Source organism: Mercurialis annua, linkage group LG2 (genome assembly GCF_937616625.2).
Source record: "Mercurialis annua linkage group LG2, ddMerAnnu1.2, whole genome shotgun sequence".
Classification (NCBI taxonomy): domain Eukaryota; kingdom Viridiplantae; phylum Streptophyta; class Magnoliopsida; order Malpighiales; family Euphorbiaceae; genus Mercurialis; species Mercurialis annua.
In genome coordinates this window covers 8,560,034-8,581,828 of record NC_065571.1, presented here as the reverse complement: position 1 = coordinate 8,581,828, position 21,795 = coordinate 8,560,034, and the positions used below count along the sequence as shown (strand labels likewise).

Sequence of the window (21,795 nt, the reverse complement as noted above, 5' to 3'; positions counted from 1 at the left end):
TTCATTATATTAGTTAGTTAACTCAATTATTTGACTTAATTAAAGAGTTTGATTGTTAAAAATAAAATTTAATTTGACCCATAAATTTATTTTTCTTTCAAAATAAATTTGTTAATTATTAAAAAATTAAATAGATTCTCAAAATCATTGTTAATTGCTTATTAAATCATAATATTTTTATAACCAATTTCATTTTCTTAAATAAGTTTTAAAATAAGTATTTTTAAAAATATTAACAAATTAGTTAAATGTTTTTATGCTTCAATTCAACAAATAATTTAAATTAAATATATTATTATTTAGTTCAAAATAATTTTGTCTGATTCAAAATCAAGTAATATGAGAAAAATATGGAATTGTAGAATTTTTAAATAGAACTAAACTACAATATACTATATCTAGTTAACTTTTTTTAGAAATCGAGTTGAATTTAAAAAAAAATAAAGTATATTTTAAAAGAATTATATAAATAGCTATAAATTTGTCATTGTTTGTTAACTAAATATAAACTATTTAAAAAAAATATAATTATTTTATTATTTTATAAGAAAAATATTTTAAAATTTAAATATAGAGATTTTAAGGGTAGAAATAATTCTATAAGCTATATATTATATCTACTACTACCAATGTGTGGTAGACATATGCCGCCGATAGTGATATCAGTGGAGCGTGACTGCCACATGCTGACAATGTTGCAAGTATTATCATACACACCGACGTAACTGTTATTGTGGTGGTGCGTGTTAGACATACGCCGGTAATGGTGATATCAATGGTGCATGATTGCCACATGAATATTGACTTGTAAGTGTTATTGTGCTGCCCCATCGACATAACTGTTAATGTGGTAGTGCGTGAAGTCATGCACCAATGTCAATGGTAACATAAAATTATTTAAATTAATTTTTTCAATATTTTTATTTTATTTTGAATAAATCCATCTGAGTGAAAATTAAATTAAATTAAATTAAAAAAATTGATTTAATATTTATAATAATAAAATATTATTAGCATTTTATGTTTATAGCTATAAAAAAAACAACTATGTAGTTTAAGCAAATATAGCTTTAGTCATTGTTTGTAATTTGTGAAAATTTTCAACAAAAATAATACAGTTGAAGAGCTCTGAGCTTATATAATTAGCAAGGGTCTTATCACACATTGAGATATAGTATTTATTATAAGAGCATATTATTTGGAGATATATCATAATTAGTAGCTTGATATTTTTTTATTTTAAAAATCTACTTAATAGTTCCTCAGATTTAATTCCGTTAACTATTAGGCTCCTACGTTAATTTTGACATTTACTTTCAAACAATTTGATACCCCATTTTTAATTTCGTGAACGGTTTGGTCCTTCACTTTTAATTTTATTAAACGATTTGGTACCTCAATTTTAAACGATTTGGTCTCTAAGTTTAGTTACGTTAAACGATTTAGTCCCTCAAATTAACGGAAGGCTCTCTTAGTTAATGTAATTAAAACTGAGAGACCATTAAATAGACTTTTAAAACAATAGATACCAAACTGTTAATTATAATATAACTTAGAGATTTCAAGGTAATTTGGTCTTCTTATAACAAGGGTTCATAAAGATTTAACCATATGCAAAAATCTAAATAATTTCTCATCAAGTTACAATAATTTGAGGTAAATGTAGGTCCATTTTGAATCACATGGTATGATGTATTATATACCAAGCAAAAGAGGCAAATTGGGAAATTAAACAAAAAGATCATTGCATGCATCATAGTGATACAAATTGATAAACATCTATCTCCAAGTGAACTTTCCCAAAAAAAAAACATGAATTTGTCTTTGATTTGTGACTATGAAATGTGACATGGCATGAGAAAAAAAAGAGAGAGGAATATATTATATATCTCAAAGTGAAGCATAAAATATTTTTAAATAAGATATGGATATCAAATTGCAAGCAGCCTCACCAAAATGGACCCTCACACAACTGGAATTTTATTATTTAATAATGGAAAAAAGAAAAGGGAAAATATTTCTACTCTTTTCTTTTATTTTTCTTTTTCTTAATGTGACTGTTGCTTTTATTATTGATAATCTATAGCCACCAAAAAGAGTGATGAGACATAAAGGGATTCAACTTTTATAACAAAAGAAGGGAAACATAGAAAAAGTTTAAAACAAACGGTCCAAAGAACATTCCTAGAAATTCACCCCACTCAACTGGCTACTAAGATAACACAACCTTTATATGAGAACATCATGTATTATGCATCAACTTGAGAAACTGTTTCTGTAATTTTTATTATTATTAATAAAATGAAAATTTTCATCTTTAATAAAAAAAAATCTATTGGGTTAAATAACTCTTGTTAATTAGCAAAGAAAAATTAATAAAATTCTGATAATTGCACATAACATAAGGGTGGAGCGATCCATAAAATGGGGCCATGGGCGGAGCAGCCGGGGTGGCCGCCTCCTGTCCTTCTACTTAGTACTAGTACTCTTTCATTTTTTCCACTTTGTTTTTTTTATTATATTGTCTAATTACGCAATCTATTCTTTGATGCAGTGAAAGTAATGATAAATATATAAATTTATTATTAAATGCCCAATTTATAACTTTTAAAATTTATTGACTCAAATGAATTTTAAAAATTACATATATTCAAATAATTATAAATTCAGTTGGATACTAAAATTGAATTAAAAGTAATATACAATTCTTTAATATTCAAAAAGTGTCTAAAAATCTTAGAATTACAGTGAAATACCAAAAATAATAAAACTGTAATCTGGATTAAAAAACTTATAGGCAAAAATCATTGAAATTAGTATAAAAATAAATTACAATTTTGAAATTGAGTTTGGTCCAAAACTGACAGACATCGTGAACGAAATGTAGATCGATCGTTGGTCCGTTTCCAATAAAACTAGATGTAAAAATCGTCTAAAACGGACACCTAGACAGAAATACAAAACTTTCACTATATATCCAACTTTTCGATCTAATTTTTTCAAAATCTCCAATTCCGCATACACACTCGTATCACTTCCGTTTCCAATCATATATCCTATAGCTAATTATACCTCAGATAATAATAGATTAATTGCCATGAAAATAAATTCTATTGAAATGTGCTTAGCAAGTTCTTACGTATAAACTAGTAGCTAGGCAGGACCGACGACAAGGAAACAAGCTTCTTACGATCTTACATTATTGAATAGCTAGTGATATGAGGTAGCTACCTTATTTGGCTACGAGACGTATCCATTATTTACTACACTTAGATGTTGCATTATATGATACGAATTAAGGCTATATATTTCTTTCATTTGAAAGTTAAAGCTAACTTCTTAATTATTATTTCTATTAAGCTTAACCTATTTTAAGGTCTGTATTTTTTTAAAATGTTTTTATTTTTATATATAGTCCTTATACCTTCGAAAACAGTTTTATGAATTCTTTAAAATTTTTTACTTAATCTTTCTATTTTCAAAAAACTTGGTCCCTGCGAGTTCACCACATTTCACCACTTTATTAATAAAGACTTCGTAAAATTGTTTTCAAAAGTATAAAGACCAAACAAAAAAAAGGATTCTGAGACACGAAATTAAAAAATAAAAAGTATAAAGACCTTAATATAGGTTTTACCTTATTCCTATTATTAGGAAAAGATGTTCATAATTTTAGTCATTTTATTAAATATATCTTTTAAAAGTTAGACAGTCTGATTTTTCAATTTTATAAATTAGAACAATCATATTTAAATTTCAATTTAATTAAATTTGTGGAGTTTTATTTTCTAACTGGACCGATTAAGTAAATTCACGTAAGTAATTTACGTTGAACTAAACACGTTCAAAATATATTTGTTCTAATTTAAAAAGTTAATGGATTAGATTATCCAATTTTTTAAAATTATATTTGACAGAAAAATCATTTTGCTTTAATATTGTTATGTATATGTATTATAACATCCTGAAATTAGAGATGATTACTATTTCATAAAATATTTTTAAAAATGAATTATCTTCCACCTAATTTTAAAATTATGTAATTGTTTTCCCTTTATGTTAAATGATGTCATCAAAACATTGTATTGATCAAAATAAAGTTTAATTTAGTCTCTAAATTTCATTATAATATCAATTATTCCAAAATTGAAACAAATATGCAATATTAATCCAATAAACAAAAAAATCACATCTTATACTGAATTCAAATATAATATTTTTAAATTAATTATTTTATTTTTAGTTATTAAATACAAGTTTATGTATAAACATATAGTTGTAATATATTTCAACAAAGTACTAAATTAATTATAGGATTTAGTTTCATTATCATGTGTAATAATTTTGTAATTGATTTTGTTAATCATTATTTATTTGTTTATGGTTAGTTACCGATTAAAATAATTATTTCTACAGATATTGCACCAATATAATATTATTTTAGTTAACTTTTAAATTGTTAAATTATTAAAAATTGTAGTCATTAAATAGTATAAATGTATTAAATTTTAGACTTAGTTATAGTAAATAATTTGAGATGCTAAATTGAACTTTATTTGTATCAAATAAATTCTTTGATGACACTAACAAAGTTAAAATTACAATTAAATATATAAAAATCATAATATAATTAATTCATTTTTTATTTCTATATGAACTAGTAAATATGACCTAAAATTATGAGTTATACTAGCTAGTAATTATCACTTATTGTTATCACTTTCTCTATTTTGCCTCAATTTAGTCTGCTTCTGATAAAACTACATAAAATTCAAACATAAATACATTTTTTATATATTTTTCTTATTAATTAGGTTTTGATTAGACTTTCAAAAGCATAACCTCATTTATTTGAAGTTATCGCTAAGAAATTATATTTATATCCGTTAAAATTTATTGAAATTGTAATTCAAGACATTTATCATCGTAAATTTGTATGTGTGAAATGAACATAAATTCATCAATAATAAACTTTTGTTCCTCATAGCAAGTTATAAAATAAAGAACAAAAACAACACATGAATATTCTAATCACTTATAATTAATTATTATGTAATGATCCAAATAATATTTACATATATGAAGATCTAATTTCCTTGACATCCAACACATGAAAATTTGTTGAATTGCCAAAGACTAATTAATGATCATCACATTAAATGTACAAAAACATCTGATAAATAATATAACATAAAGTAAGAAACCCATGAATCAAATATGCTATGGTTGTTCCCTTTCATTCTCTAGCTCTATGTGAACTACCCGTCACTTAAAACCACCTAAACCAATGAAATTATTCTATGTTGATCAAATCACATGATCTTAATTATATACATATATAATTATATAATATAGTAATTAATTAATCATTTAATGCATGCATGTGCTTATTAAAATGCTTTCTGATAAAACCCATGAATTTTCTTCCAAGAATCTTCTCTTTGCATCTTCAACTGCTTGTAGAAATTACCTATAAATGTCTCAGCTTTAGTGTACAATTCTTGCCCACTAATTTCACCAATTATTTCTTCTTCTTGTTCTTTAAGTTGTTCATGTTCTTGAACTAAATCCTGATGATGATCGGCTACTTCTACGTCGCCGTTTCCTATAAAGAAAAGGCTAGGCATTGAAGGGCATTTCTTAACCTTCTCCACTTCTTTAGGGCTTACAACAATCTTTTCAGATGCAGATTTTTCAACAACCCTAGTTTTTCCGACTTTCAACGGCGGCTGATGATGATCAGAAGGCGATGATTGATAATGATCTTGATGTTTTTTGTGATCATAATAGTCTAAGGGCTGCGAAAAAGCTGCGGAAAGAAGGCCGGCTTCAGCACCGAGAGCTATAATTAGAAGATTAATGATGAAATAGAGATACTTGGGTCTCAAGGTAGAAGATAAAAGTGGAGTTACGAAGAGAAGTGCTGCTAAAAGAGTTAGCATTAGAATTTGAGATTTCTTGAATTTGTTCATTGCAGCTTCTTTGTTTTCTTGATTTTGAAGAGAAATTTGTTGCTTGGTTTTTTTGAGATTGAAGAGTTGGAGAGAGTTTGTAGTAGTTAAGAGTTGAGGTACTAAGGACAGATATTTATAGAGTGTGTAGAGTTGAGATAATGGATGCAAACTGTAATGTGCCAAAATTGATGGATGGATGGATGTATTTGATCTTTATCTGTCAAAAAAAGTACTCGCTCCGTCTCGTTTAAGAAGTCCCATATTCTATTTTGAGATGTCCCATTTAAAAAGTCTCATTACTATTTTTAGAATAGTTTTCCATTAAATACCCCATTTTACCCTTATTTTATTTATCTTAAAAGAGTTTTATGGAAAATTCCACTATCATTAATAGGGGCAAAACATGAAAAAACATGAAAAGACAAGAATAATTAATGTTTTCTTAATCTGTGTGTAAAGTCAAATGGGACTTCTAAAATGGGACGGAGGGAGTACATCTAATTAAATTTGTAAAATTAAAAAAGTATTTGTCGCTCTTATTGTGCGCGTAAACTCTTGAATAATGGAGTTGCGCTTTTCCCACTTCTTGTGGCATTTTAATGTAATTTTATTCATAAAATAATTGAAAGAAAAGTGAATATCCTATTAACAAAAAGCAAAACTAGATTTTTTTTTTATTTTATATGGAGATGGAATCAAAAAATATCGAGAGGACAAGAAAAAAAAACAGTTATTGACATGAAAAGTAAAAACGAGATAAAATGATTAAAAAAATATTAAAAGGGATAAAATAACAACTAAAAATAATTAGTAACTGCTAGTTTGAAAGATCGTCCAACTTGTCCTTTTAGTTCCACCACAAATTAAAACCAATTATTAAAGAAATGAAAAATATAAATACTGCACTTTAGACTAGATTATTGCAATCGGAAAGGGTGCTGGTTTTAACTTTCCAGCGTGACAAACTTCGTAGCGATCAATTTTTTTCTACAAGTGTTGGATGAAATTTTACTAACACTACAAAAAATATTAAAATTAGCAACAAATATTTTTGCTGCTGATAGTATTAAAATTGTTACTATTAACATATAACAATAAAAAAAATTGCATCATGTAATTGGTAATAAAATTTGCTATAAAATACTGCTATAATTTAACCAATGACAGCAGCAACTTCAAAATTATTGCTACAAAATATTTTTTAACAATAAAAAAATTAGCTGCAGAAGTATTTACTACCAAATACTGAATTTCTTGTAGTGTAAAATCGTGAAATTAATTCTTCTTACAAAGGTTAAAAATCTTTCTCTTCAAAAGCTTCGTTAATGAAGCTTTTTGATCAATCTTATGTGCTGTCTATGTATGTTTTTAATTGTGACATTCGAACAGTAAATTTCATTTTCATTCGTCATTGAATTATCAAATCCTTAATTAGGCCAGCCTACTCCAAATATATGGCTAGGTTTTCTTTTTTTGGTAGAACTATCATATTCAGATATTATATAGAGTCTCAGTTAATCTGAATTTATAAATTATGACAAATTATTTCTATTAAATTTTAATGCAGTTACATGTATATCTAATACTTCAAATTAAAAATTGCTGATTGATCTAAAATATTTTATTACGATTGATTATTAGATTATATATTTATACATATATATTCTAAAGGCTTAATAGCTTTAAAAAAAATCACAAATTTTAACGTATTTTGTAAATTTAACATGAATATTTAATTTCGAAAAATTTGGAGACCAACTTTTAATTTTTTATAATTTTAGATATCAAGTAATTTTCTGTCAGAAAAATGCTAAAGTGAACACCGGAACAGTCCTATTTCATGCAAATTCGTGTATTAATTTATCAAAATTGAAAATTTGTATCAAATTTACAAAACATGCTAAAATTTATGATGTTTTAAGCTATTAAGCCTATTCTAAATAATGAGCATATTCTTGTGTCTATTGCATGCAAAAGTAGCCATGATATAAGTTAAAATATAAGGACCGATTCCAAGTGAATGCATACCTTTTTACAAATGCTTTTTGAAGCGGTTTAAATTATCCGGTTTGTATCTAAGCAAAATTTGATTAACCATTATCTTTATGAAAAACAAAATTGTGAATATAGCACATTAGTCACAATCATAGCACATATCACATAAAGAATTTTTTAGCTGTAACCCATTTAAAAAATTCTTATCGATTATGAGTCACTTAATCCAAAAAAGTTATCCAATCTAAAGTGATTGAAGCTAATTAATAATAAAAATTAAGATCAAAATATTTAGTAATTTACTTATATTTAAAATTGACAAAACAATTTTATCTTACCAAAATTGCATAAATATTTTTTTAAATAATTTTAAACATTATGATCCATCAATTTTTAAGAGTCCAAATAATTATATTCAAGATTATAATAAGTTAAAAGTATTATTATAATAACATATGTATTATTACAAAATTAAATAGATAATTTTAAAATTTTATATTTTTTATATTTTTTTTAATTATGGACTAGTTTATCATATTAATTAATTAAAGACTTGAATAATTTCATAAATTAGATGGCTATTTTTCATTTATTGCTCGATATAATTATCTGACTCGTAAAGAATTGACGAACAAGACTTTCAAATTATTTTCATGGACATTTCTATTGGTTTGTCATAATTATAAATAAATAAAATTAATTTGTCTCTATAATTAAAAAATAATCAAAAAATCTAACTAGTCACAAAACCAGAAAGTAGAAGTACATAGAAGGCGATAGAATAAAAAGAGAAAAAAAATTGAAAAATAACAGCAAGCGATTACAATAGATATAAACTTGATTTGGCACTAGTTATAATAATTGGTGACTGACGGTAAAATTGACCATTTATTCTGTTCTTTAGTTCCGCTCCGGTCAGCGACGTGTTTATTAAAAGATCGGGATAAGTTCTAGCTAATTACAGACTGCCGTTGAAAATTTTCAAAAATAAAATAAAATTCATAGTCAATTTAGGGTAAAAAAAATAAATTTGAACTATCAAGCGATTAAAATTCGAGGTGGTATAAAATTCTTGTTCTGCAACCAATGACAGAGTTAGAGGGAGGCGGGTTGGGGGCTTTGGCCCCTCAACTTTTAAAATTATCTATATTAATATTTACATTTTCTGCATATATTGTTTTGACTCTTCAATCTTCAACATTTACCTCCCCATATATAATATATTTCGATTTAATCCAATAGAATAATCTCCTATCGTTACTGTCTCGGGCAACTAGCCCGAGCATGCAACAATAATCAAATTCTATTTGAGTATCACCAAAGTATATAATATAAATAGTGTCAAATTTGATGACATAAGCTCAGAAGAAGACAGTGGTTGGAGACAAGAGAACATGCGACCACTAATACATAATTGGACAGTGGTCGATAAGGTCGGTGAAAGCATATTATTTCTTTTTTAACTTTCACCATTTTTGGCTAATCTTTGAACAACTAACTCTGGTCTATTTCTCACTTAATGCTTAATTACACTTAACTCTTTCAAAACACATCTGATGTGGGTCCTAAATCAACCTGAACAATATTTCCTGCCAAACCTCTAAAATGACATACTTGCTCTAAGTAATGCTTAAGTGGTCCTAATCAATGTATATTTGGCCTTTCATCTCCAGGGGCTTTCGTTCTTCTCCACATTTGTTTCATTATTTTCCTTACAATTGGCCTAAAATTACCAACCATATAACCTAAATCGCGTCTAAAAAATAGACAAGCCAGATATATATACAATCACATGAATTTTTTAGAACTTTTATTAATTATGTTACGGTCAAATGTGTAATGGCTAATTTATAATCGTACATGATGAACTAGATTCATATAAAAAAATTTACAGAACAATGGAGAAGCGATATTTGATGGTAGCCGAAGGTCCCTGGCGATTTCCGCCGGGGATCGTCAATGGAGATGGTGGTCGGTGGTTGGTGGTGGGGGAGCGTCGGTTGATGAGGACCGGCAGAAACCACCAGCAATCGTAGGTGGGGAATCGTGGTGGGCGAAGGGCGGTTGGCCGTGTTCGGACAGTGCCGGTTGATTGGGGTTGGCAGAAACCTCGAAGACCGTAGGTGGGGAGTCGTGGTGGTCGGAGGGAAGTCGACCGGAGGCGGCGTCTGGTCGAAGGCAGTAACGGTGGACAAAAGTGATCGGTAATCATTTTGGGTTGATATGGGTCGGTTTAGGGTGACTTTATATTTTTTATACGTTTTTATTTTTTCAGATACGAATGATATGAATAGAACTAATTATTGGTATTTTTATAAACTTTAATGTTTTTAAGGTAGTTTTATGAGAAGCCCGATTCTTTATGTCTAAAATCAAACAGATTCAAACATCAAAATTATTCTATAATAATATTTAAGTAAAAATCAAATTAAATTTTTCAATTCAGTTTGATTTTTCAATTTCGATCGGTATTTACACATGCATTCTTGATCTATTTTTTTAATTTTTAAAAATTAGAATTTAATTGGATGGCCGATTCTGTTGTTAAAAATATTTTTATAGATGACTGTTTTGTAGTTTTTATCATTTAATTATAAAATAATTTATTTATTAGTGCTGAGGAGTCAGTGTTAAGGAGTCATTTTATATTTATACATATTATTTTTCGATCAATGAAATTTAATTTTTGACCAAAAGAAACCGTATGGGCTCTTTTCATAATGACCCGTCAACATAGCCCTCTTTCTCTCTTCGTGCCTCTATGAGTTCTTCAATTTCATAATGCTTTATCTATTAATTTTGGAGATTAAACTTCTCCATTTTAATTTGTTTTTGTTTTGATTTATGACCAAAAGAAAAGTGGGTCAATAAAAAGAAAATGGTAAGCACAAGTTCCCTTTTCACTTTTTTGTAGTCACTCTAAGGCCAAGTATAAGATTTGACAACTCTTTGGGGCAAATTTCAAGTCTATCCATTTTGTTGCCACCCTTTTTTCTTTTTCTTTTTTTTCACACCCTTTATAAGAAATTAAATTAATAATCTTCAGTCACAAAACACAATGACCCACAAATCAGAGGGGTCACATAATTGGATAAATGATCTATAATGGAGGCAAGATCAAGCATATGACTTAAGCCATTATTTAAAAAAAAAGAGCTATAGATTCCTAAAATCTCTTTTATTTGCCTAATAAAATATTCACCAAGCAACCCACGTATGCAACTTTCCTTCTTTGTAGTCCAATATTCGCTTTTATCCTTTAAAACAAATATTTTATCCTCCAAAGGTTACCTCACTTTAAATTAAAAATCAACCATTTTCATGTAATGTACGTTCCATATTTTTGTTTCTATACATGTATACAAACTAGTAGTGAAATACATTTAACCTTGCTTATCAGATGATGCAGCTGACTACCTACTCATAATGGTGCGCGTACAGTTTAAACTGAATCGAATCAGCATTGTAGAGATAGAAAAAATTTCAAACCGAATCGAATTGAACCCATTCGTCCGGTTTGAATTTTTTTTTTATTTAGATTGTACTAAAACTTAACTGAAATTTCAATCAAAAAAAATAAATCTATAGCTTTAATCGAACCAAATTTACTTTTTTAGTTTGGTTTAGATTTTTGATTTAGTTCGGTTATTAGACACTTCTACCTACTCATACCATTTTCAATAAGAGAGAACAATCATTTCAATCCATAAATTTATATAGCGAAATTAAATCGATCTAATAATCAATAAAAAGTAAATACCCCAAAATTTTATAAAATGTTGGCAAATAGATCTAAATCGAAGTACAATAATAGGAAAATTTGAATTCCTTTAACCTAAAAAAATTATAAATTAATGGATCTATTTTATCTTAATGGATAAAATTAGACCTAATTGATTGCAATATATAAATTCATAGACTAAAATGACCTTTTTCTCTTTTTCATTAAGGCACAAGTAGCTAACTATAATGTTTTGAACAGGTGACGTAAAAGTAAATGGGTTGGTGAAGAATTGAGAACCCTTGGTAGAGTTTTTCTACAACTTGGCATTACAGCATCACGCTTCTTACAAATTGCTAATCTTTTCAGTTGGTGGTCATTTTCCAGTAGATGAAGAATCAATAATGTACTGCTCTAATATTGCTACTATTCCACACGCTATTAATATTCTAACCAAACTCTACAACCTGAATGCATCACATGATGTCATGAGCTCTATTTACACATTACACCAGTAGATGTCATAAAGAATTGGTTTGGTTTGGTTCAGTTATTCGGTTTATATACATCCCTGCTTCCGGTCAACATTAAATTGTTAAAATGGAACCTAGCAATACTATGCCGCATGGAAAGTTGTCGAACTCTACTTTTTCGCATTGAAACAAAACATTTGTATCCTGATATATTAAATATATACACAAAACTGTGGAACAAGGTTGTGTGTGGGTACAACATACAAAATAGGTGTTAAATTAATCAGTATTGAGTGGCTCAAAATGTCAAAAATATCCGCAGAAAGAGCTTACTTTTGATAACTTACCAAGGATCTTCGTTTACGACAAAAACTATGCCATTCCTTCCGCATTCTGCCACACAGAAGGAAGATGTATTGTGAGATCATCCAAACTGGGACAATCCTGGATGGTTAATCCATGCTCATTGGCTAAATGCAAAAGGCAAAAGAACCACAAGTGTAGTGAAACATCCGCTGTTGTTGTAGATCGACATTCATCAGGAAAAGCTGCCAGGACATGTTTGAACGATACAATGTCTGGACGACCCTTCAGCAAATAAAAAAATTGCATTCATGAAGCCAAACTTGACAAAATAACTTTTTATTATCAGCTTTTAGAGCATATTAAGAAGTTATAAGTAGCCAATTGTAATGAAGGTACTGAGCCTCTTAAATTTTAATCCTACGAAGTCAAGAACCTGGGTTTGTACAAAATGCTCTTAACTCAATGGCAAAACAAAAATATATAAGTATTAGACAAAAAGTTCCGAAATATGACAGTATGCTCACTGTTTCAGGTGCTTCACTAGATTCTTGTATGCGATCCCAAAGTGTTTGTTTCAATGCATGTACATCAACTTGTTTAATAGTATTTTCATACTGAACTTCAATTTTACCCACCTGAAAGTTAAGAACAAACATTTAGTCATTGACTTTGTATAACATTTAAATTTCAGCTTAACTCTAAATCTTTGATCCAACAAATCATATGAAGAATATCTTCCGCAAGTAACTAAAAAGATCTCGTCAAGAGAATAAGCCACCTGCTATTTCTATTGCATAACCACCTGCCACTGTTCTTCTTTCATAAAAGCATCAAAAAGTAAATTTCACGTGCAATGCTACACAGACAAATTGAGCATACTCATCCGAACGTATTGATGTTTCTGAAAACGGTATTTTAATTTGATTTGAACCATAATTTTACAGCAACAAGAAAAATAAACTTGAAACAAAACCAACCTGGCTAGGTTTAGAAACAGCTTCATCGGTTTCTTCCACAACTTGAAAGTATCTATCATTTTGTTGACTGCTAAGGACACTCTCATTGTCCCATGATGAGAATGCTGCATCAAAGTCATTGCTTTGTCGCTGACAGATACTGCCTAACAAACACAAAATGAAGATAATCAGCCAATAAAAGTTAGAAAACTGAAATTAGAATTGGAGTTAGTTAATTTGGCTACAAAATCCATTACATTTTTGAAGTGTCAATATTATCCTATTAAGAATTAAACTAAGCTCGTAGATATACCAAAATAAATCCTAGAACAGAAATCAGAACATAAGTCCCCATTCATACCTTGTAGTTCCCTTCTTTTCTTTCCTAGACACTAGAAGGGGAAAAAGTTATTAGTTATTGAAAATTTTCAAGAACATCAACAGATCTTACAAGTTGAATATAGAGACAATATTATAAGTTGTTAAAAAAAGCGCAATGAGGAAAAACACTCTTTAAGAGTAATAATAAGATTCTCATGTTACCAGGACATTAGGAAGGAGAAACAGCTTCAAAAGATTCAGAGGTTCATAATGGCAATCCTCTGGAAGAGTGGTGCTAAGTGGGGCTCGGTTTTCCGGTAGAAGTAAATTCTTTAGACTTTTTGGTGGAGCAAATATATCAACTGGTTCCTCCTCTGATGATATCCTGAAAACAACATCCACCTCTGCTTGATTTTGGTTCTTCTGTCTCTTAGTTTTGAATGTTGATCCACTTTCTGCAACAGGAACATCTTCTCTACCTACAGACAGGATGCCACACTAAGTAGAAGTGCAAACCAAAATAGCTTTGCTGTTGTCTTTGCTAAGACTTACTCTTGCACTTCCGAATTTTCCAGTGATCAGGACCTGCCCATATGTTTTTCTTTGAATTGATACCGAATTCTCGAAGCAGAAACATGGAAACATTTTCAAGACCTTGATCTACAATAAACTAAAAAATCACACCAAAACTGAATAAGTGGCATTTGTTAATTCTTAGTTCCTCCTTCAGTTAAGTACAACATAAAGCATGTATTCTACAAGTCAAAGCAAAGAGGCACCTCAGAATGACTTGAAGAAGAATCGCAACATAATGTCTCTTCAAAAATGTTCATCTCGTCAACAAGATTGGATGTCCATGAAAAATTATCCATTTCAACTTTACTAGTATCAATCCCATCAGTTGTAGCATCAGACTTCTCATATGCATTAAGAATCTCGGAGGATCTTTGATTATCCCCATCAAGATAACAAAGAATGTCCTTAAGAGTTGGAGAAATTTCATTTTCTTTCATCATGTTCATCATCATGTGCTCAATTGAATCTGCAAAGTACCAGCATACAATTATAACTTTTCTTCATAATAAATAAATCAAAAAAGAATGCCTTATTCGAAATGTCAAACACCTTTGGCAAATGAGATATCAATCTCATCTGAGATATCATTTTGGTGGGAACATGAATGGCACTTCCCTGGCACTTCAAAAGAATCAAAAAGCACCTGGCATCCACCATATACTCCAAGGTTATTCAAAAGAAGGCCCTTGGCTCCACTTTCGTCATATTGTGCATGTGTCCAATGATACAGAGGATCCGCTGCAAATGCAACTGGAAAACCAAGAGATATATTACAAGAAAGACAAGGAATAGCAAATGAAATGTACAAAGGACGGCGGAAGAGATGCACTTACAATCAAACTTCTTCATATTTAGAGCTTCAAGTGAGTATTCCAATGTTGATAATGGCGAAATCTGCATAAACAAATTGTATGATATTTATATATGTATGCATAATTCTCCAAGAAGAAAAACTAATATTATGATATTTACATTCTTTTCAGATTCTTCTTTAGATTGACTTTCATCTTGCTGACTGTTGACAATCTCACTCTCTATATTAGGTTCTACACCAATGCACCAAGTTGGAACAGTGAAGGGATACAATTCCAACAATATAAAACATGCCAAGTATATAAAATTCCGATATAGCAGACTATTTATCAACAGGCTAATTCAAAACATAAATAGAATCAAAATGCAAGTTCTGTAATAACAGAGAGGAAGCAGACATTTTCTTAAAGTCAGTACTACCCTTTTCCAATCATACTTCAGCATAGACTGTTAGTTTGGCCAGTATTCTGTTCCATTAACATTCTGGTATATATTCTCAAGTTGAAAGGAACGTTAAATCACAAGCGAACAGCATATTTTTTAGCATATAGAATAGAACCAAAAAAACATAGAATTGTTACTTTCAGAATCTTGTAGACCAGCTCGATTGATCCTGGCAAGAAGCTTATAAGCATGTGAATGCACTGAATCCACTCTCACAGAGTATATTCTAACACCTGCTTCCAGTATACAGCTTGCCTGCAATACATGCCTCACTCATTGTATAAGAGATTATTAATCATCAAAATCATGCTAACTCTTCAAAAACAAAACATGCTAAAAAGTTTTAACAAAGAAACAACAGAATAACTATACATATGAAAATCTTTCCAATGTCAATTAATTGAATTTTCAAAAAAAAAAAAAAAAAAACTAACCTTTTGGAAATTAGGCTCAGCATCAACTCCTCCTCTTTCAACTTTACTAATCTCACCAAGATGATCTATTAGCTTCAGTTCCCACGTATTCTTCTCATTTATTTTCTACATTCACATTTAAACATATTGAAGCAAAGCAACACAATCAAACTCCAAAAACATTTGCATTTTTACGCAATGTTATGTTACTCAAAAGGTTTAAAATTTTAAGGGCATAAATGTAACTCAAAATAATTGCATTTTTTTGTATTACTATAAAATACTAAATACTTTTTCTTTAGGAATTTGCTACTCAGCGCTTATATCATTTGAGCTAATGCTCGTTAGTGGAATACTAAATACTTAATTAACAGTTTGCATTCCTATTTTAAGCAATACAGCTCAAAAAGCTTACACTTTTTTAGGGTAATGTAACTCAAAAAAGGCTGCATTTTTTAGGTCATGTAGTTCAAAAGTTTTGCACTTTTATGTAAAAAAATTTAGAAAAAGGCATGCATTTTAAGGATGGTAATAGTCCAAGTTTTTTTTGTACATATAATATAAGAACAACAACAAATTAATTAACTTTAAAAAAATATAAAAAAAATTACATTTTCACTGGCAAGTTTGATGCATTTTTGAAACAGCTCCATTATTTGATCTTGGCTAAGACAGGTAGGATCACGAGGAGGAGGAGAGGCAAATGTGGCGGCGTCATGGCGGAGAGCAGCGGCGCGTGCAGCAGCAGGTTCTTGAGCGTGTTCAAGTTGGTCATTGTTTGAGCCTAAAAGGAAATGACTAGCCGCCGTCGATGCCATTGCCACCGGTGGTGGTGGTGTTGCTCTCATAAGAAGTGTTTGATGATTTTGAATTTTGAGAGGGAACGGATTTTGTCTCTTTGAAGGTTATGTTATGATGCTTAACTATTTGTGGCAGTGGAAGCTTATTCTGCAAGCTAACTCAAAATTTGTAAAACGACATCAAGCTTGATGTCGTCGAGTGCCATGAGGCAAACTGCAAATGAGCTAAGTGGAAATGTTTGAATTTTTTTGGAGAGAATTTTTTTTTATTATTATTATTATTTTGAATGGAGAGAATTAATTTTAGCCAGTTTCAAAAGAAAACAATTATTCATGGCAAAACTATTTTTTAAATTTAAATTTTTGTATTTTTTATCAATTACAATAAATTTTTAATTGCTATAATCATATTTAATTTAAAAGAATTTTTTGTAATTATATTCAAAATTTTAAATTTAATTTTTTAAATTCAGATCTTTGTGTTTTTTTATCAATTGCAACCAAACTTTCATGGTTACTCTTTATAGATTTAATATTTTTAAAATTTGATCGTAATTGATATAAGATACAAAGATTTGAATTAAAAAGAAATTAGATACAATTGTAAAAAAACTTTTTAAATTGGACGTAATTATAAAAATTAAAAAGATTTATTGTAATTGATAAAAAATTAAATTTTTAAAAAAAATTGTAAAATTAAGAATAAATAGTACACCGCCTGAACAATTTAGTCAAGAACGTGACAATATCTTGGAACTATTTACATTGTAAAACATAACAATTTCAGCAATCTGTTAAAATCCACATAAAGCTAAAACATACAAGATTAAAAGAACTCATATGTGCCAATGAAACATTGTTAACTTACAAATTCTCAAGCAAGAATTAACCACTAACAAGCTCATTGTACTACAACGGCTCATACTGAAAAATAATTAGAAATCTGATAACTAAGCAAGGCTAAATCTATTCACAGAAGGTAGCTGGTTTATCCTGCGTACCAGTTAAGACCCGGGAAAATAATTACAATTAGTAGCCCCCCGCAGTGTAGAAGCAGATAATTTGCTGTTTCTATGGAGTCGATATGCTTTGCCGGAGGAGAAGGGGTCTGTTAAGTGTTGACTAGCCAGACCAGAGAGGCATTGTTAGCTTATAATCCCCCTACGTGGAACTTCTCATAAGAACTGCTATAGCGAACCCCAGCACAGCACCAGCAGCAACCTAAACAGCACCAGTAACATAGTTCTAATGAATTGAATAAAATTTTATGTTTATAAATGAATATAGTTGCGTTCGGTTTGCTTAAAAATTCATTTAGTAACTCTATTTTTTAGCTCTTGTAGAATTAGGCATGTCTATAATAAATGATTTATTAAATGAATTGCTAAGCAAATAAAATGAATTTTAGAGTAAAATTGAACCAAACAAAGGGTAATGCAAAATGACAACAGTGTAAGCGTCATCTGATTCCTATGAACAAGCTTGAAAGTTGGAACTTATCGCTAAAATTAATCAGTCTGCCCCGTTAAAGTAAGACATCAGCCCACAGCAGAATATGTCTCTAAGCCAGTTACTAGAAGGAAAAGCGATGATTTAAGACCAGGGATTAAGGTAAGCGGAATTGTACAGACCTGAAGTGGAGTGTGACCTAGTGAATCTCGAAGAGGTCTGACACTGGAGACAGGATGCTCGGGAGGTAACTCACATACAATTTGATTTAAAAGCTGCAATAACCAATGCATAAAAGTTAGTTAAGGAAATATACTACTGACGACTGAGCATGTAACAGTCTTCATCACAATCACACATATAGCTATGAAAATAGTAACCATAGCAAATGTACAATTTAGCACTGACTAAATGCTCCACTTCACGGCATGAAAACAAAATTGAGACAAAAGTATCATGTTCAAGCAAAAAGTAGAGTGAACTTGTAAGTAATTATAGGTAGGATGAACCATAAAATGTTATGCACTCATAAGCAGTCCCCAAGTGTGCAGCATTGGATGCAGAGCAATTCAGGATAGTATGTTATACACTGTCTTTTTCACTTGTCGGGATATCACAGAAAAGTCAGGATATAAAGTATATGTTCCCGTTAACAAAAACATGAACACCATAAGCCGTTTGTTTATTATTTTGTCGTAATTGTCGTCGGATGGGAATAGAAAATTCTTCACATTATTCTCTATTTCATTATAAAAGTTCACTAGATTTGGCAACGATTTCGATTAATTCATGAAAATTTTAAGTATTCAACGAATTAAATTAACAGTAAATAGTCTTACTTCAGCTTGGCGACCAGCATGAAGTCTAACACCAGTGGCATCATACATAACCTGCAAAGAGCACATGTTACCCAGTAAAATTGAGTGCAGATAAATTATAGACGACACTGAGGCAGTCAGCAGATGTAACAGACAATAACTAATTAAGACTACTACATAGCATCCCACTTATGGAAGAATAGCAATTCGTGTAGTAAGAATAACTTGTTTGAGCGTTGTTAAGTACATGAATGTTGAAGCAGAGAAAGAACCATTATGCTTTTACAATTCCAGGAGATACAGATAACTTTGAAATAGTATTGATGTATGTCTTTGTTACCAAATACCACGCCATCAATGAAATTCTAGTTGAATAAGCTACATTATGTAGAGCGTAGTAGATAGAGATAAAGACGAAAAACACCGGAAGAAGACCATGAACTTCAGCATAATTAAGCATGCCAAGTTGCCGACAAATATGACTGAAATAGACCTGGTTAACAAATACTTACAACACATGCCAAAACCAGCGCAATAGCAAAACTCGTTGTTCCAGTTCCTTCTTGTAGACCAATAGCTAAAGCAAGAGCAGTCACAGTTGCTGCATGTGATGACGGCATTCCACCTGATCTCAGCATCCTTCTAGAATCCCATCTTTTCTCCTTAAACCTACACATTATCAAGGATCATTACCCGGAAAAGCACAGATGCACAAAGATGAAACAGTTAACAAACATGATTCTCGTTTTCTTTTGTAAAGTCGACAATGACATTACTTAAACCATTTACTTTTTGTCCACAACATTAGCTAATAATATCATAAAACTACAAACCTTAAAATCGTAAAGTATCCAAATTATTATCTACATTCTACAAAGAACATGAGATTTTAATTTATAAAATAGATGATAAACTGATTTTTCAACACCAATCGCCCTTCGATTGAGCATCAAGTACCCGTCTTGATCATTTACTATTGGTATTTCACTAGGTTTCCACTCTAAAAGATTAGTTTTTTCCCCCTTCAATTGAATGCAAACATTCTTTCAGTGGTACCATCTTTTAACATGAACAAACTTAAACCTAAAAATAAAACTAAACATTTAGGGGGTGTTTGGTTCAGCTTTTTGGTGGAGCTTTTTGATTTTGCTTTTCAAAAAGCTCCATCAAAGTGTTTGGTGAGAAATGTTTCAGAGCTTTTTGGAGCTTTTTGAACCTCCAACAGTTGCTGTTTGAAAAGCTCCATTTTGGAGTTTTTTGCCAACAGCTGATAGCTGTTTCATTATTTAGACAAAACTACCCTTACTAGAATATATCCTTTTTTTTTATATATAAAATTATTTAAATTATTTTTAAATACTCTAATCATTTATAAAGTACATAAAATTATTTTATTTATATTAAAATAAATATAATTTAATAACTTTTTGAAAAATTTATTACAGATTTATAAAAAAAAATATCTAAATAAGTTTAAACTAAATATTGCTTCTTATAAAAAAAATAATTATTAATACTTTTATTAAATAATATATGATATAATATATTCATAATTTAATATATAAAAACAAAAATTATGCCCTTTACGGTCATTTTATAGATAAACAGCTACAGCTAATTAAATCTCACCAAACACTAATGGTCTATCAGCTATCAGCTACCAGCCAACAGCTAACAGCTATCAGCTAACAGCCACCAGCTATAAGAAACAGCTGAACCAAACAGGCTCTTAATATTCCAAACTTAAAACACATTAATGCCATTCAAAAACAGCTCTAGAATGAGTTTTGTTTGTTATTCTAGCATTGCATACATAAATAAGCATTACAACTATTAAAATTCAACTACCCAAGAGCAAAATTCTAGTGTTTGTTACAGTAATCAAGTAACCAATCAAAACCCAGTAAATTTTACTAACAGAAATTTAAAAATTAGAGAGCATTACCAGGTGGTGAAGAGCTTAAGAAACTGGGCGAGGGCAAAGGCAAGGAAAGCAGAGAGCAGAGGGGTATTGGAGGGAACAATGGACGGTTGAGATGATGATGAGAATTGAAAGCTGGAGGATGCATCAACGGTTGTCATTACTTCGTCCATTGAAAGAAAATAATTGAGCTTTTTACTTCGTTTGCAAAGAGAAGTGAAAGCAAGTAATAAAGAGTTTAGTTTCGTTTAAGGTTTATCTTCCGTAGCTCCAACTTCGAAGACTCGAGTTTAGATCTTTTCCTCTTTTTTTAATGGCAAAAGGTACAAAACAAACCTCATAATTTATACAAAAGAAGATAAACCCTTAAACTAATTTTTGGAACAATTAAACCCTCTTTAATTTTAAAACTTAATTATTAAACTCTTTCGTCCAACACCGTTAAAAACAACCGTTAATTGTTAATGTGTCTCTCATAACATTATATGAAAAGGTTCAAATTAAATTTAATGTATAAAATATTTATTATTATTTTAATATTTTTTCACCTCTTTTTTCTTTTAACCAATAACTAAATAATATTTAAAATTAAACAAGTTGAAAGAAAAAAATAAACTGACCTATGGCGAATAGAGATAGGTCCGGGAGTAGGAATAAGAGGAATAGGAGCAAAGAGACACTTGCAGAAATAGTGCTCTAATTTTCAATAGCTTTAGTATTAGTAGCATTTCAATTCCTATCATCATCGTCGCAGCTTGCGAGTTTGAGGAGGATAAAGTCGATTCGATGGAGGCGCAGCAAGCCCTCCTCCCGGTGTCGGAAGCTTCTGAGCCAC

At 29.9% G+C, this 21,795-nt stretch overlaps 2 protein-coding genes across 3 annotated transcripts; both read right to left on the bottom strand.

Annotated features, from left to right (window-relative positions):
- Positions 1-12,335: 12,335 nt before the first annotated feature.
- Positions 12,336-16,918, bottom strand: LOC126667204 (condensin complex subunit 2-like). 2 transcript variants are annotated; one of them, XM_050360164.2, is made up of 13 exons: positions 16,584-16,917; positions 15,994-16,098; positions 15,697-15,814; positions 15,275-15,348; positions 15,136-15,196; positions 14,852-15,052; positions 14,506-14,768; positions 14,279-14,396; positions 13,949-14,205; positions 13,767-13,797; positions 13,427-13,569; positions 12,974-13,084; positions 12,336-12,731 (listed from the first exon to the last, which is right to left on the bottom strand). In XM_050360164.2, the coding sequence occupies exons 1-13, from the start codon at positions 16,818-16,820 to the stop codon at positions 12,516-12,518; spliced, it is 1,935 nt and encodes a 644-aa protein (XP_050216121.1). In that variant the 5' UTR covers positions 16,821-16,917; the 3' UTR covers positions 12,336-12,515. The 2 variants fall into 2 exon arrangements, 1 of the variants encoding a protein (XP_050216121.1); XR_007638116.2 differs by lacking the exon at positions 13,767-13,797 and having other exon boundaries at positions 12,639-12,731; positions 16,584-16,918.
- A 613-nt stretch (positions 16,919-17,531) lies between these two features.
- LOC126666796 (uncharacterized) lies at positions 17,532-21,242 on the bottom strand. Its single transcript, XM_050359669.2, has 5 exons — positions 20,985-21,242; positions 19,552-19,708; positions 19,061-19,111; positions 18,404-18,496; positions 17,532-17,993 (listed from the first exon to the last, which is right to left on the bottom strand). Exons 1-5 carry the CDS (start codon positions 21,131-21,133, stop codon positions 17,934-17,936), a joined length of 510 nt encoding a protein of 169 aa, XP_050215626.1. The 5' UTR covers positions 21,134-21,242; the 3' UTR covers positions 17,532-17,933.
- Between the last annotated feature and the right edge of the window lie 553 nt (positions 21,243-21,795).